This window comes from Diospyros lotus, chromosome 9 (assembly GCF_014633365.1).
Source record: "Diospyros lotus cultivar Yz01 chromosome 9, ASM1463336v1, whole genome shotgun sequence".
Lineage (NCBI taxonomy): Eukaryota > Viridiplantae > Streptophyta > Magnoliopsida > Ericales > Ebenaceae > Diospyros > Diospyros lotus.
In genome coordinates, this window is record NC_068346.1 from 3,209,679 (window position 1) to 3,225,220 (window position 15,542).

Here is a 15,542-nt window from a genome sequence, read left to right on the forward strand (position 1 = left end):
TTATGTTGATGATATGCTTCTTATTGGTCCTGATGTCAAAAAGATAAATAGCATAAAATCTGTATTAGGTGGAGAATTTGACATGAAAGACCTAGGAATAGCTAAGAGAATCCTAGGTATGGAAATTGAAAGAGATAGGTCAAATTCTATGTTATTTTTGCATCAAACAGCATATGTGTTAAAAATTTTAAAAAGATTTGGTATGCATGATAGTAAATCAGTATCTTTGCCTTTAGGAAACCATTTCATATTATCTAAAGATAAATCTCCTGATAATGAGGAAGAAAAGGAATATATGAATAGAATCCCTTACTCAAATGCTATAGGTTCTGTCATGTATCTCATGGTATGTACTAGGCCAGACCTAGCCTATGCAGTTAGTACTCTCAGCAGATTTATGACAAACCCAGGTCCCTATCATTGGGAAGCAGTGAAATGGTTATTAAGGTATTTAAGAGGCACCTATAATGCAGGATTAATATATAAGCATAAGTCTAATAATGTGATATTAAAAGGGTTTACTGATTCAGACTATGCTGGTGATAGAGATAATAAGAAGTCTACATCATCCTATGTATTTACTTTGTGTGAATCATGCATTAGTTGGAAGTCTCAACTTCAACATATTGTTGCCCTCTCTACCACCGAGTCTGAATACATTGCTGCTACAGAGGCTATTAAGGAAGCTCTGTGGTTTAAGGGATTGCTAAATGAACTATGTGTTCTTAATGAAAATGTGACTGTTTTCTCTGATAGTCAATCTGCAATTCATTTATGTAAAAATCCTATTTTTCACGAACGCACCAAACATATAGATGTGAGACTGCATTTTATTCGTGATATCGTATCTCAAAACATTGTTAGATTGGAAAAAGTGCTTTCTGAATATAATCCTGCTGATATGGGAACTAAAATTTTGCCTATGGCTAAATTTAAAAGCTGCCTAGATTTACTTAACATTGGCAAAATTACTTGATAGTTGCTTATGCTTCATCTGCATTATGTTGCATCTTGCTGTTCATGCTCCTATTTGTGTTTGCTGGCCTCTTTGGGAATCAGGTGGAGATTTGTTGATTTTGTTTCCCAAAGAGGCCCAAGGCTATGACGAAATATTCGGGTTTATCTTCATAGGCTTTGGCCTGGGATTGAAGTACCGTCCAAAAATACCACCCATTGGCAGCCCATTAAAAGTCGGGCCATAAGCCCTTAATTAGGCCTTTTGGAGGAGAAATGGGCTGAGCCCATTTGCTCAAGGCCTAAGGAAGCCCAAGCCGAGCCCAAGCCCAAGCCAAATGGCCCTTTGCAACCGTGCCCTAGTACCACCATATAAAAGGCATCTTCTCTGCCTTCTTTGTCCTCATTCGGCGGCCTCTCTCTCTCTCTCTCTTCTTCTATTTGCTCTCCCGATCCTTTCCTTCGATGTCTGAGATCCGTAAGCTAGTTCTTTCCTTCTTCGGTCAGATCTCATCTTCTTGGAGTGATCTTCCTTTCCTTTGGGAAGCCGATGGTCGGTCGGTGAGTAGCCTCTATTTACTTGGCGCGACAGATTCGTTTGGGGTAAGCTCTCGGATACTGTTCTTCGTCTCATATCTCTGTGATCGTTCTTGTTCCTTGGTGGATCTTGTGGTGAACGTTACCTATGTGGTTTTGGGAGAAGATTGGTGTACTGGCCGAGAGGGTTTAGGGTTCCGATTTGGGGTCTTGTGTGGCTTGTCCCTTGTGAGCTTCCGTGAGGCTTGGTGTCCCTATTTTGGTGTTACCTGGGTGGTATAATCTGGACTGGCCCAGATCTAAGCCTTGACAAGTTATTTACAGGGAGTTTCTCTTGTTCTATCATGTTCTTGACTGATTTGTTCGATATCTTTTTGGTTTAATTATATATTGCTCTAACCTCCTTTCTGTTTTGAATTACATTATCTTCCGCAACAGTAGTCCTTGTGCAGCTCCAATACAGATCTCAAGTCTCTTTTTCCACGGAAGAGGATCGTTATCTCTTGGTCCTCTTCCATAGAGCGGATCACGAAGGCTTCCCTTCACCATGTACTCATACACGATGATTGTCTCACCAGAATCCTCGCAGTATCCAATGAAAGTAACCAAATGGAGGTGATGGATCCGAGAGCGCATCACAACCTCTTCAAGAAACTTGTTCTCTGACTCTGTTATACGCCTTTCAATTGCAACCTGAAGTCCTCCGTTGTCAATATAACCTCTGTACATCTCACCGCCAGGACCACCGTACTTGATAACAAGATTACGGTGAAAGTTATTTGTGGCTTCATGGATCTCAGCAAGTGAAAAAGAACGGCCAGGCAGTGCTGGTAAAGGTGGAGAACTGCATGAACTTTCTGGCAATGCTTGGGAAGGTTTTTCTTTGGCTGTTGACATGCCTCCAGAGAGTGATGATCCATCACTAGAATTGTTGGCCTTTGTCTTTCTCCATCGTACAATACTCTGAACAAACTTGGTTAGACTTTTCTTGTTAGCTTTTTCCTTGGGCATACTAGGTGTACTATCTGTTATCAATACAGGGGAGTCCATAGGTTGCTGAGAAACAGTCGATTGCTTAATCACATCAACCTTGTTTATGTCAGCCACATCAACATCAACCACCTCTTCTTCATTTCCCTTCCCCTTCTCCTCCTCCCCCTCCGTAATCGTATCAATTGACATGTTGACAGCCACACTAACATTAATGGCCTCCTCCTGCTCAACCTCTGTATCTGTAGAAGAATATGCATTCTGGTCCTGTGATGCTAGTGCAAACTCAAGCCTCTGCACCACATCTGACATTCTAGGCCGCTCACTTGGACGATTATGTAAGCATTTGTTGGCAACTTCCAGAAGGACCTTCTGGCATTGCGGTGAAATTTGCCCCTTTATGCTCGAGTCAATCATCTGATCATGTTTTCCTTCTTTGATGCAGCGCTGGGCCCAAAGTGCTAGGCTGCGTTCTTCTCCCTCAAATCTCTTATCCACTGCTGCCCTACTACATAGCACTTCAAATAATACCACTCCAAAAGCATACACATCCGATTTTCTGGTCAGTCTATGAGTCAAGAAATACTCCACATCCAAATACCCAAATGTGCCTTTAACTTCCGTGATCACATAGGTGCTTGACTGGTTTGTGGTGTTCCCACCCATTTTAGATAACCCAAAATCTGAAATTTTAGCTACCCAATTCTCATCCAACAAAATATTAGAGGTCTTCACGTCGCGGTGTATGACCCTATGCTGGGCACCAGTATGAAGGTACTCCAATCCACGTGCAGCCCCAAGGCATATGCTTAGTCGTTGCTCCCAACATAGAGGAGAAATTCTTCCATTGCCATTTGTACTCATTTTGTGGAGATGATCAGCGAGTGTCCCATTGACCATATACTCATAGACAAGGATCATTTCGTTACTATCATTGCAATATCCAATCAGAGTGACAAGATGAGTGTGTCGGAGATAGGACAGCATCTTGATCTCTGTCCAGAATTCCTCAGCCCCTTGCTTGGACATTGACTTCAAGCGCTTCACTGCAACAGTGGTGGCTCCTTTGTCAATGAGCCCTTTGTACACCTTACCAAATCCACCAATGCCAATTATCAAGGCATCATCAAAATTGTTGGTCGCAAGTTGAATCTCACTAGGTGAAAAACAGCGGCACGATTCCTTTGGCTTTGATGATTCAGATCTATCTTTTTGATCGGCTCTCTCTGCCCAACAACGCAATTGATAGACAATGACATTCAAGGAACTTAGCAAAATGATCAGACCACTTATGATCACATTTTTATTGCCAAAGGCTATTATTAATTTCTGGAGCTTTGGGGTGGTCAAGGCAGGAGAATGTGCAAGAGAATTGGGATTCTGGCCAGCAAGATTATTGTCAGGGTTGCTCAACTTGAACACTTCTATTCCATTTAGGATTGCACTAGTATGGTATTTGGACCTTGACTCATTGTAGCAAGCTTGTAAAACTATGAGCAGGTCAGACTTTCCTTCCATTCTATTACCAGCCATCATCACCACATAGTCCCTATACAATGCAACCCCATTTCCGCCACTCCATTTGATCAGGTCTGCACGAGCCTCAGCAGTCTTATTGATTATGAAGATACTAAACTCCCTTTGGCCTACCTCTTTTATCCCATAATCAAGCTCACAGAAATGAAGCCTAACCAGGTACCTGAATCCCAAATCCACAGGTAATTTCCATGTAAGATTGCATGCTTGCTTGTTCGGATCCATTAACCAAGCAGTTTGGTAAACTCTCTGCGGAGCTGTATACATTGGGATGTTTGTGTACTTGATTGGAATGGACGTAGTAACTGGTAAAACACCCAGTTCCAACAAATAATTCGAATCCTCTGACCACCTTCTGAACATGCCCCAATCTTCTACAGATGAAATGGAGCTCCCCCCGGAATTTAAGCGATGTACCAACTCAAGTGCAGTGTTGTTATCAATATGGAATCGATATTTCTGGCCAACAACATGAGCCCCTGGATCACCATGAGGAGTGTAATAAAGACCAGTTGGCATGGAGATGATTTCTATGCCATTGACAAAAGCATACATATCATTTGAAGTACTAGGCGATGGAGAGAAAATTATATTGAGTGCTTCAGTTTCTTCCACATTCACACAGAACTCTTTAGCAAAAGATTTCAACCCCAGCACATCAGCCGTAAGGGAAGCACTGAAGTTGTTGAGAAGGGTGTATGCTCCAGCTTTTACTGTAAAAACAGCTCTAGACTTTTTGAAACCCGAGTATGATGCTGGATAGAAATGCAGGCGGATGAATTTTTGGCCTGGACTGACTTGGAAAGTATAGGCAAACTCAGAGCGGGAAATCCGAGCACTCGTGTAGGGGATAGGATCAACAGAAAGGGATTGGAGAACTTTTGAGCTCATTGATTTGCCATCTGATCTGATATCTGCAGTCCACTCCCGGCCATCGAAGGCAATTGAGTTTCCGGAAGAGCCACAGTTGACAGCAATGTCATCCACAGGGTAATAACTGGAAGCAGTGGTGAGAATAAGATGACGAAGAAAGAAGAACATAGGTGTGATGCGATACATGCTTCCTGTTTTCAACAAAAGAGATTCTAGGATTGCCAGAATGAGAATACAACCACTTAAGAAGGTCAGCGGAATCTGGAGAGACTATTCTATATCTAGAAGTGAATGGCTAGTGGCCAATAATGGAACACGCAAGTTTTATCATTTCCATGAGTTTAGGCACTCGTCTGCTGACTTGTCTGCTGCAAGACTTGACTTGCCTCGCAAGTAAAAGTAGATCATCTCTATTTACACATTCAAAGGCCCAACTTTTGGACCTTATTTTTGGTCTGAATTTATATAAAATCTAGATTTGACTGGAAGAGTACATGTATTGCTAAAGTCCCAATTAGGAGACTTCTAACACTTGCTAGGGCATCCAACCATTTATCCATGACATATTTTATCTACACATATAGTATAAGACATGTTACTAATAATTGGGTGATATATCTACAATCATAAATTATATAATATATAATTGGGCATGTTAATCATTGGTCTTGAGGCAGTGGTTAAAAGGTAATTAGAGCATCTTATTTTTAATTTTCAAAAGATCTTATTAGTTGAAAATCAATCTATGATGTGATGTGTATTAATTTAGGATAAATTAGAATGGTCAAATGTGTAAATTCACCTCCCAATTTTTATTTTTTTTATTGTGTCATCTTCAACTTTATTTAATCTCAATTACAATAATATTGAACAAGCCAAATTCATGTCATATAAACATTTGGTCAGTGTGATTTACCGCACATGATATGTACATGTTATAGAGAGTGATGGATTATTAGTCTTGATAATTATAATTTATTTGTTTTAAAAAAAATTAAAAATCAAAATAAGAGGTAAATCAAATTTTTCTATTTTTCTTTTCCTTCTTATTAAATGAAATTTCTTTATAATACCAAAATTTACTCACTAAAACTAGAATAATCGGGCAAATCTCAAATCCAATTTCAAATATAATCATTGGACATTCATTGTCACCGTCATCTTCATTGGAAAATAGAAGATGAGAAAAAAATGTATAATCTATTGAATTAGATTGAAAAGTTTTGAAACGAAATTGAAGATGATGACAAAAGTTTAAATTCTATTCTCATTAACATCAACAATAGACTGTATAATTAATTTAAATTTTTAAACAATAGACTTCAAGGTATCAAAAGTATGTGAATATTAATCATAATTTCAAAATTGGTCTTGCCTTTATATAGAGTGAAATTGGATGGTTTAAGGGTGTAATTGAGACCATATAAAGTTGAGCGTGCCATAATAAAAAAATAAAAAAAAAAGTTGAGAGGTAAATTTATATTATATTAACTAGTTTATATGCGTAATTAAAACCAAATGAAATTAAAGATATCACGATAAAAAAAGAAGAAGCAAATATCCAAAAGAAAATACTCAAACTTTTTTTGTGAATTTATAAATTTATTTAAATGTTTTAATTTTGAAAATTGTATCTCAATTAAGTCAATTGGGTGTAATTTTATCCAATACCTAAAATTAATTTGAGAGGCGTGTATTATTACTAACGTGGCAAATCATTGGTCAAAAAAAAAAATATAAAAGTAGGACTCACATATACAATTTTATTTTTATTTTTTTTTAGATAACACACCTAATTAAGAACACTTTCACCTATTAATCTCAAAGTACAGTGAATGAGTTAAAATCAAGAAACTTGATGGCCCTTGATTTTGATTATAAAGCGACACTCTAACCATAATAGAGCAGACTCCAAATGAGATTGCCAGAATCACCAGACTATACCTTTAAGGACTATTATTATTTTTTTATATATATACATGTTGGTCCTACTTATATTTTTTTTATAATTGATGACAAATCACAATGATTATCAAATTGATTTCGGGAATTGAGCAAAATTATATTTAATTAAGTTAAGATAAAATTAATAAAATTAAAATATTTAAATAAATTTACAAATTCGCAAGAATGTTCGAGTTTTTTTTTTTATATTTGTCTTAAAAAAAAAGTAAAAAAGGGGGTGAATTTATGCTTGTGAGAATCAGTACACATCATTTCAACGGGAGAAATAAAGCCAAAAGTAAAATTCCAATTAATGGCTGCCTCAGAATCAGAATCAGAATCATAATCATAATCGTCGTCGTTTCATTGCATCAAGAGAGATGGTCACATTACCTTCAAAACGCAGAATTTCCGTTGTGCTCTTCAGTCTTAGCTCTATTCCATCAGCCCCCTTCAATTGCCAAACCACTTTCTCTTCGCATTTTCCAGTGAAAAAATCTGGAAGTGATCGCTGTCTCTCAAGTGTGATCACTAATTCAAGAATATTGTAAATTGTTCCCCGTCAAATTATATAACTACCCTCCTGGTCGCCGAGCACGTTCACCCAAATCGGCTTTCTTGATGGGCAAGAAGCAGCACTTGGATTGGGCATCGCGGTCCATCATGTCCTCTGGCAGTGAAAGAGTTTCTCTCTTGAATAAAGAGGTTAAATTGAATCCCGTGTGCTTCTTCTTTCTTGATTCCTTTGATTTTGATTGTATTTTTCACCTTCCTTGTCTGGTGTTTGCTCTGCTTTGACTTCTTTCTCCACTTCAAGAGATTTGTGGCTTTGTGTCAATTTATGCATCATTTTTTAATTAGAATTTTAAGTTTTTATAGTCAATTTGGTTTTAAAGAGTCTTCTTTTAGGCAGATTTGGATTCGTGGAAAGGAAATAAGTACACATGGAGATAACATTGACTGTAATGAAGTTGTATCTTGCATCTCGAAAGTCTTCTTAGATACATCAAATGCTAAGACTAGATCTTCAAGAATTATTTGATATCAGAATATGCTAAGACTAGATCGTCCAAGTGGTTTGTCGAATTTGCAGTTCTGATATATCCTCACGGCAATCTGTGTCCTTTAATACCATTTCTTGACTCTCAACTCTGTTTATCGAGTGACAGAATGGGTCTTCTCCTGTCATGATCATGTGAGCTTGAAAAGTAGGATATCTTCTATTCCAGCCTTTTTCTTCTCCCTTTATCTATTTTTGTTCTTATTAACTACATTTTCAATCTTCTATGGACTATGTGTATATGTAATGACCATAGTAGTTCAAATTCTATTTAATTTTACATAACCTGCTCAGTTTCCAATTCTTGCAATGTGTGTGTTCCTTTTGTGTTGTTCTTTCGTTCTTACATTTTTGAATGTTTAATTTAAATTGAATATGATTGATTGATGGTGTTTAAATAGAATATGACCATTTTGAAATGGAGAAGAATATTGAGAGCTTCTTTATTCGGGTTAGGAGTGTGAGATCATTGAGATAACTAGTTTGCCTGCACTTTTGTTCATATAGCCACGGAGGAGGGCAAATGAGAATGGGTCAGATGATGGTCCTATCACAGATCTTGAGCATGGGGATTCTATACAGGTGCTTGTTGTTTGGTGTTCTTATTTCCATTTCTGGCTATTTTGCTGCGAGGCTAACCTTGTTAGATAAATTCAGGCTGCGCCCGTGGGATTTGGCAGAATATTTCTGCTGGTAAGTAGAAATCAGTTTTAACAAACTTCGAGAGGGGTGTCTGCTATTGAAGTGTTATAGTTTATTAAAATTCTGCAGTATGCACACAGGCAAAGCCAGATGCCGGAAAGCTAATTGTTGGCACTATTGCACTTCTAATAGCATCCACAACAAATATTCTCATTGTAAGCCATTTTTATTCTCTACTTTTTGTGTATCATCTAAAGATTTTGTGGAAAAGGATATAATAAATCAGAACTCCACTTTTACAGTAAATATATGTTCAGTGTAAGTTTGTCTCTTTGAGATAGGTATTGGGCATCGTAACTAGTTACTTAAATTTCTGGCACAGATCTGTACCTGCTTTCTATCATGGATTGGCTTTCTATGTTAAAATCCTTATCCCTCCATCTTCACCTAGATTGCTTAAAAAGGAAATTACAAAACTCAAAGTCACCGTATGAACCTTATAGAAGAGGTACATTTCTTTAGCTCTTTCACTTCATCAGTCTTACCTGATCTTTTAAAGGTCAGTATGGGGATCCAAAGGCAGCCAAATGGTTTCAAGACTATGATGTTGAGTGTAAATCATCCTCTCATTAACCTTAGCTTAGAAGCTTACTATGGGATGACCCCTACGAGTTTAAAAAACTTCTGAAGTATCTAATCTGATATGGATGCGGTCTAGTATGGGAAAACGTGAGAAAAATGGTGATGCATGATTAGACTCTTGATCCTTGTATCAATTGGGTTGCCACATTGACTGATTTTTTTCTCCTCCCCTTATCTCATACTTGTTAAGATGGTTTGTTCGTGTGAGGAGAAGACCAAGGAATAAGTATTTAACAAAAGAGGTTGAGGAAGACCAAGGAAAATAGTGGGATTAATGCTTGATATGTTGTTGTGGTTTATGCTTGTCCAAATATATATATTGCTTGCACTTTTTTTTTCCCCCTGAAATTTTGGTTATTACTCACTTCCATCTGCTTTGAGTTTGATTCAAAAGTTCTTTTTCTTGAATAATATATTTCAAGCTAATAAGAACTCCATTGCCTACTTTTGGTCTCTTAGTGCAGAATCCTCATAGGCTTAGACTACATCCCAAATTGGCTTCTTGCAATTTAAACCGATCCATCTTAAAAGTGCAATGTTAGAATCTAATATTGTCCCAAGGAGTTTCCCAAGTTGTGGGTCTCCACCTCATGCCTAGTTGCATGCACATTTGAGTTTTACAATACATAGAGTAAAAGAGAAAAGTCCATAAGAAACCATCGTAAAACAGAACTCTGAAGTAAAATAGCATTTATATTCTGTTTTATATGAACCATAGCATCTGCCTGGACCATGTTATCAAATTTGTAATTTTGCAGCCAAAATATGGTGGAATGATAATAGACATCGTATCGGGAGATATAAAGTCTCCTGATCAGCAAGCTGAGGCTCTGGATGCTATCAAGAACACTGTAGTAGCTATTCTTCTGATTGTAGTCGTTGGGTATGTCCATTCTTTCCTATTTTTCTGTTGTTTAACCTGTATCCTTTCTCCATGCAAATTCTAGTGAAAATTATCTGTTTTTTCTGATTATATCAGAAGATTTGATGATGTTAAATCTGGTGTGTGTAAAGAACTGAACTGGGACGTTGCATATCAGATGGGACTTCACTCTTTTGGTTTCTGACATTTTAATGTCTTCATGGCGTTTGATGATTTTACGTTGTCAAAAGGAAAAGAAACTACATTTGGTGATTTGTTGGTTTTAATGGACATTTTACGAATAGTAAATAAATTTACACTGACAATATTTAATACTGGATGTATTTCCGTCTCGCCTTATCTTCATCTTCATTCTTGTCCTCTTCCTTCTTTTTCCTTTGGTTGGGGATGGAGTTGTGTTAGGGAACAAATCAAGCATAAAAAAAAAAAAAAAAAACTTGAACAAAATTGCACACACATAAGACAAAGTTTACGTGGTTTGGCAAAGAATGCCTATATCCATGGCCACACTAGATGTTTTTCACTATTTTTTGGAAGATTGCAATTACGAGAATTATGCCCACATATTAATAGACAAAAACTAGGGGCAGATAGAGCTCCTAATTCGGACAGGAATCCTAATCTGTTTAGGATTTCAGAAACAAATCTTCCAATTCCAAAAAGTAATGCAGTAGGTGTCTTAAATCAAATCAGGCTCCACATCTCCAACAGGTTGTTGATTTTAGGGTAATGTTTAGAACTGAACTCTATTCTATTTACTGTCTCTAAAAGTAATGCAGTAGTCACTTTTCAGTATACAGATTTCTTAGTGCCATATACTGTTCATGATTATAATCTCTTTTACATGCCAAGTCTGCCTTTTTTCTTTATTGTTTGACTGGCATTATTTCAAACACTGAAAATGACATTATCATTTCCCTTTTCCATTTTACTCAGTTCTCTGTGCACAGCACTTCGGGCATGGTTGTTTTCTTCCGCAAGTGAAAGGGTTGTTGCTCGTTTGAGGAAGGACTTATTTAGTCACCTTATCCAGCAAGTAAGGGTCATGAAATGCTTGTTTTCATAAAATTTATGAGAGTCATTTGTGATATCGTTTTTGCCACCCAGTAAACTATAGACACTTTTAGTTTGTGGTAACTTCTTTGCCCCTTGGAGCAGCAGCTTAATTGCTGCTAGCGACCACAATGACAATTTAAGAAAATTTACTTTTATCAATTTTATATGGTCTGTACTTGGAACACTGGTTGTTTCAACAGGAAATAGCCTTCTTTGATGTTACTCGGACAGGAGAACTTCTGAGCAGACTATCTGAAGACACCCAAATTATAAAAAGTGCTGCAACAACCAACCTTTCTGAGGCTCTTCGTAATGTAACTACAGCAGCTATTGGTATTGGCTTCATGTTCTCTTCATCCTGGAAGTTAACATGTGAGTGACTGTTTTTGGATGGTAGAGGTTGATTCTGTGTTGATTTCAATTAAGGGATTCTAAGTGTATTGATGCTCCTTTTAGTGTTGGCCTTGGCTATAGTACCTGTTGTATCAGTTGCTGTGCGCAAATTTGGGCGTTACCTTCGTGAACTTTCACATAAAACTCAAGCTGCTGCTGCAGTAGCTTCCTCAATAGCAGAGGTTTGTTGCTTCATTTTCCTCCTTTCCTTTATTTTTTTCCTTCTTTCTTCTTCAAAGTAATGGAGCAGTTCCAGAAAATAGCATCATTTTAACTTCAAAATCCGTTAATAGGAAACGGTATACCATGTGGATAGAACTATGCCTTTTGTTTTGAAGCTGTAAAGAGTCTTGAGCATTATGTCTAGATGCATATGTTAACTTATCTGGAGCAAAAACTGCATTGATGATTCTGTTGATCATTTGAATCAGTGTGACCTGAAAGACCATTCCTGTTCAAGAAATATAAACTTTGAATTCCACAGGGTCTAAAGTACAGTATGGTAGGGATAGGCTGGTATGGTTTAATTGATTTAAATTGCTTGTAATTTGAGAGGATTGTGGTATATCCAATAAAATAATATATTATTCTTGAAACTAATCATGTAACAGCCCATTATCAGTAGAGTCCACACAATTTTTTTGTCACTTGCAAGGCGTGGAGCCTCATGCACTCTGGATTTTTTTTATTTTTTTTTCTGTTTGGTGATTCAAAATTTTTGGAATGAAAGTGCAAACAAAGCTGTATTTGATTCTCAAATATTCATCGTTGTGCCAATCACCCTATATATACAAGTCGATAATTACAAAGCAGGAAAGATTCCAAGGAACTATGAGAAAAGGAAACCTAATCAAATCTGTACAAAAAGGCAACCGATAATTATAGAAGGATTCTGACAATCAATCTCCTATGATTGGGCTGTATCTGGTGGGATTGATTCTCCAACACTCCCCCTCAAACTGGAGAGTATATGTTGACCATTCCCAGTTTTTATGTAATCTCCTAAAATCTAGTTGGTGGAAGACCTTTTGGCATATGAGGAGTAGTAACTTAGCCATTGTCCAATTTTTCCTTGATAAAATGTCTATCAACTTCTATATGTTTGGACGATCATGTTGGACTGGATTGCGAGCAACGCTGATGGTAGACTTGTTATCACAATACAATTTCATTGTTCCTTCAAGTTTGATCTAGAGGTCATTTAAGATAATTCTCAACCATGGAAGTTTGCATATTCCATGAGCCATAGCTCTAAATTCTTCATCGACACTCGATCTAGCAACCACACTTTGCTTTTTACTCCTCCATGGGAATAAGTTTTCTCCTAGAAACATACAGTAGCCCGATGTTGATCATCTGTCCATAGGTGAACTTGCATAGTCAGCATCAGAGTATGCTTCAAGGGTCATACCTCCATTACTTTGAAACATGATACCTTTTTCTTGGAGTTGCCTTTTAAGTAATGCAGAATGCAATTTACCGCCTGTAGTTCTTTCCTCGGGTGATGCATAAATTGGGTAACTGTTCCAATGGAGTAAGCAATATCAGGGCTGGTACGAGACAAATATATTAACTTGCCAACTAACCTTTGGTAACTACCTTTATCAACTGTGCTTCCTTCATCTGTTGACCCTAATCTATAATTCGGGTCAATGGGAGCGCTTGCTACCGTGCTGTTAAGTTTCCATGTTTCCTTCAACAAGTCCAAAATATGCTTCCTTTGGGATAGAAATATATTGTTTTTGGAGTAGGTTACTTCAATTTCAAGAAAATATCTCAACTTACCGAGATCTTTAATCTCAAATTCTTGGGCTAAATGTTCTCTTAGAATAAGTCTTTCAATATCATCATTTCCTATAATAATAATATCATCAACATAAACCAACAAGGTTGTGATCTTTCCTTCTCCATTTGTTTTATGAAAAGGGTATGATCTCTCTGACTCTGTTTATACCTTAGCTGCCTCATTGCTTGTGTAAACTTGCCGAACCATGCCCTTGGCGACTGTTTTGGCCCATACAAGGCTTTTTTCAACTGACGTAGCTTATTATCCCCAAATAGTTCTTCGAACTTAGGTGGGGGTTCCATATAAACTTCCTCTTCTAGGTCTCCATGAAGGAAGACATTCTTAACATCAAATTGCAACAATGGCCAATTAAAACAAGCAATAAGAGAAATTAGTATTCTAATTGTATTCATCTTGACTATTGGAGAGAATGTTTCTTGATAATTGATTCCATAGGTTGGTGTGTATCCTTTTGCTAGCAGTTTTGCTTTGTATCTTTCGAGTGTCCCATCAGATTGGTATTTCACTGTAAACACCCATTTACATCCCACTAGCTTTTTATTCTTTGGTCTAGGTATAATCTCCCAAGTGTTGTTCTTTTCAAGTGCTTTCATATCCTCCTTCATAGCAAGTGTCCAATTCTTATCCTTTAATGCATCATGAACTGATCTTGGGATTTCTATAGTGTCTAGTGAGGTAGGAAAGGCTTTATATTGTGAGGACAGTCTATGGTTAGATACAAATTGGGATATAGGGTAGATAGGATGTTTTGTGCATGCTTGGGTACCCTTTCTTAATGCAATGGGTAAGTTAAGATCATGAGACTTAGGTTATTCTACAGAGATTGGAGAAGGGATAGTGGCATTACCTTTAGTCAGGTAGGGATCCTGAACTTGTGTTGGTTTAGGATCAGCTTCCTTCTTTCTTGAGTATATGAGAGTTTCTCTTGGATTCAAGGCTAATTGTTGCACTTTGACTATGTGCCCATCACAAGTAGTGTCTTTCTGAATCGTGGTATCAGGAAGAGTTAAGGTAGAAGATTGAGGTGGAAGGGAACCCAGTGAAGAGGGTTAGTTAGGTTGTTGAAGGGATATAGGAAGGTTTATACAGGTGTTAAGAGGAAGATCTGCATCTTCGCAATAGTACTCCCCTTGAAGATGAGGTTGAGAAGAAAGGAAAAATGGGGTATCTTTGTGAAATGTGACATCCATGGAGATAAAGAATTTACAAGTAGAAGGATGATAGCACTTATACCTTTTCTGAGTGTTAAAATAGCCAAGGAAGATACACTTGAGTGCCTGAGGGTTGAGCTTGTGATGATAATGTTGATGAAGATGTATATAGGCCATGCACCCAAAAACCTTTGGGGACAAAGTGGAGGAAAAAGGGGCAAATGGGTAGTGTTGCATGAGGAGCCAAATGGGACTTTTGTTGTTCAGGGATCGAGAGGGAATACGATTAATCAGATGAGTGGCAGTAAGCATAACTTCCCCCCAGAATTGTTTAGGAACACAAGATTGAAATAACAGGGAACGACTAACATTTAAGAGGTGACAGTTTTTCCTTTCAGCCACACCGTTTTGCTAGGGGGGTGTTTATACAAGAGGATTCATGAATAATGCCTTCCTTGAGGAAAACTAATTGAGACATTGATTGAAGTAGTCCTTGGCATTTTTCAATCAAAATTGTTTTATACACATCTCGATTTGTTTTGATCATTTGACTGAAATTGGGAAGGATAGTGGAAACATCAGATTTGTCTTTCATCAGGTAAACCCAAGTGACTAGCGCAATCATCAATAAAAGCAACAAACCATCTAACCCCAGTGCAGTTTCGAACCCGTGAAGGACTCCATACATCACTATGGATTAATGAAAAAGGGAAAGCAAACCTTTTATTAATCAAAGGAAACGAAGTTCTGTGATGTTTAGCAAGTTCACAGACTTCACAACGAAGTTTGTTAAGAGATACAAGATGAAATAACTCTCCCAACCTTGTGGGAGAGGGCATGAAATCTACGAAGTTTGTCAACAAATGAAGTTTGTTAAGAGATGCACGATTATGCTATTTTTAAATTTTTGCTTACTGTTAGCATAGTTATTCCCTGCTACATTATGGCTTCTTTATTTTAGTTATTGTATTTCAATTCCAACTAACAGTCGATTAGAGTGTCAGGCCACGTGTGAGGCCTTAGGAAAAGGACAAAAGAATCTGTTTAGGAAAAGGACAAGGGAATCGGTTGTAA

At 37.4% G+C, this 15,542-nt stretch overlaps 2 protein-coding genes across 10 annotated transcripts in view; one reads left to right on the forward strand and one right to left on the reverse strand.

The window, feature by feature from the left end:
- The window catches only part of LOC127809591 (ABC transporter B family member 27-like), an 86,857-nt gene that overhangs the window by 27,716 nt on the left and 43,599 nt on the right, over nucleotides 1-15,542 (forward strand). Inside the window, exons 2-9 of one of the 9 annotated variants that reach the window (XM_052348499.1) lie at nucleotides 8,402-8,476; nucleotides 8,552-8,587; nucleotides 8,677-8,751; nucleotides 8,919-9,044; nucleotides 9,937-10,061; nucleotides 10,998-11,097; nucleotides 11,318-11,489; nucleotides 11,574-11,692. The exons of 2 other annotated variants lie outside the window; for them this stretch is intronic. In XM_052348499.1, coding sequence (XP_052204459.1) covers nucleotides 9,027-9,044; nucleotides 9,937-10,061; nucleotides 10,998-11,097; nucleotides 11,318-11,489; nucleotides 11,574-11,692 — 534 coding nt within the window. In that variant the 5' untranslated portion in view covers nucleotides 8,402-8,476; nucleotides 8,552-8,587; nucleotides 8,677-8,751; nucleotides 8,919-9,026. Of the gene's footprint in view, nucleotides 1-7,142; nucleotides 7,540-8,395; nucleotides 8,477-8,551; nucleotides 8,588-8,665; nucleotides 8,752-8,918; nucleotides 9,045-9,936; nucleotides 10,062-10,997; nucleotides 11,098-11,317; nucleotides 11,490-11,573; nucleotides 11,693-15,542 lie in introns of those variants that run through there. 6 more of the 9 variants (XM_052348492.1, XM_052348491.1, XM_052348497.1 and 3 more) reach the window with 6 other exon arrangements.
- LOC127809590 (putative receptor-like protein kinase At5g39000) lies at nucleotides 1,359-5,064 on the reverse strand. Its single transcript, XM_052348490.1, has one exon. The coding sequence runs from the start codon at nucleotides 5,056-5,058 to the stop codon at nucleotides 1,909-1,911; it is 3,150 nt and encodes a 1,049-aa protein (XP_052204450.1). The 5' UTR covers nucleotides 5,059-5,064; the 3' UTR covers nucleotides 1,359-1,908.

Bases quoted from the DNA above. Each gene is read 5' to 3' on its own strand.
- LOC127809590 (XM_052348490.1), bottom strand. From the start codon at position 5,058: ATGTTCTTCTTTCTTCGTCATCTTATTCTCACCACTGCTTCCAGTTAT.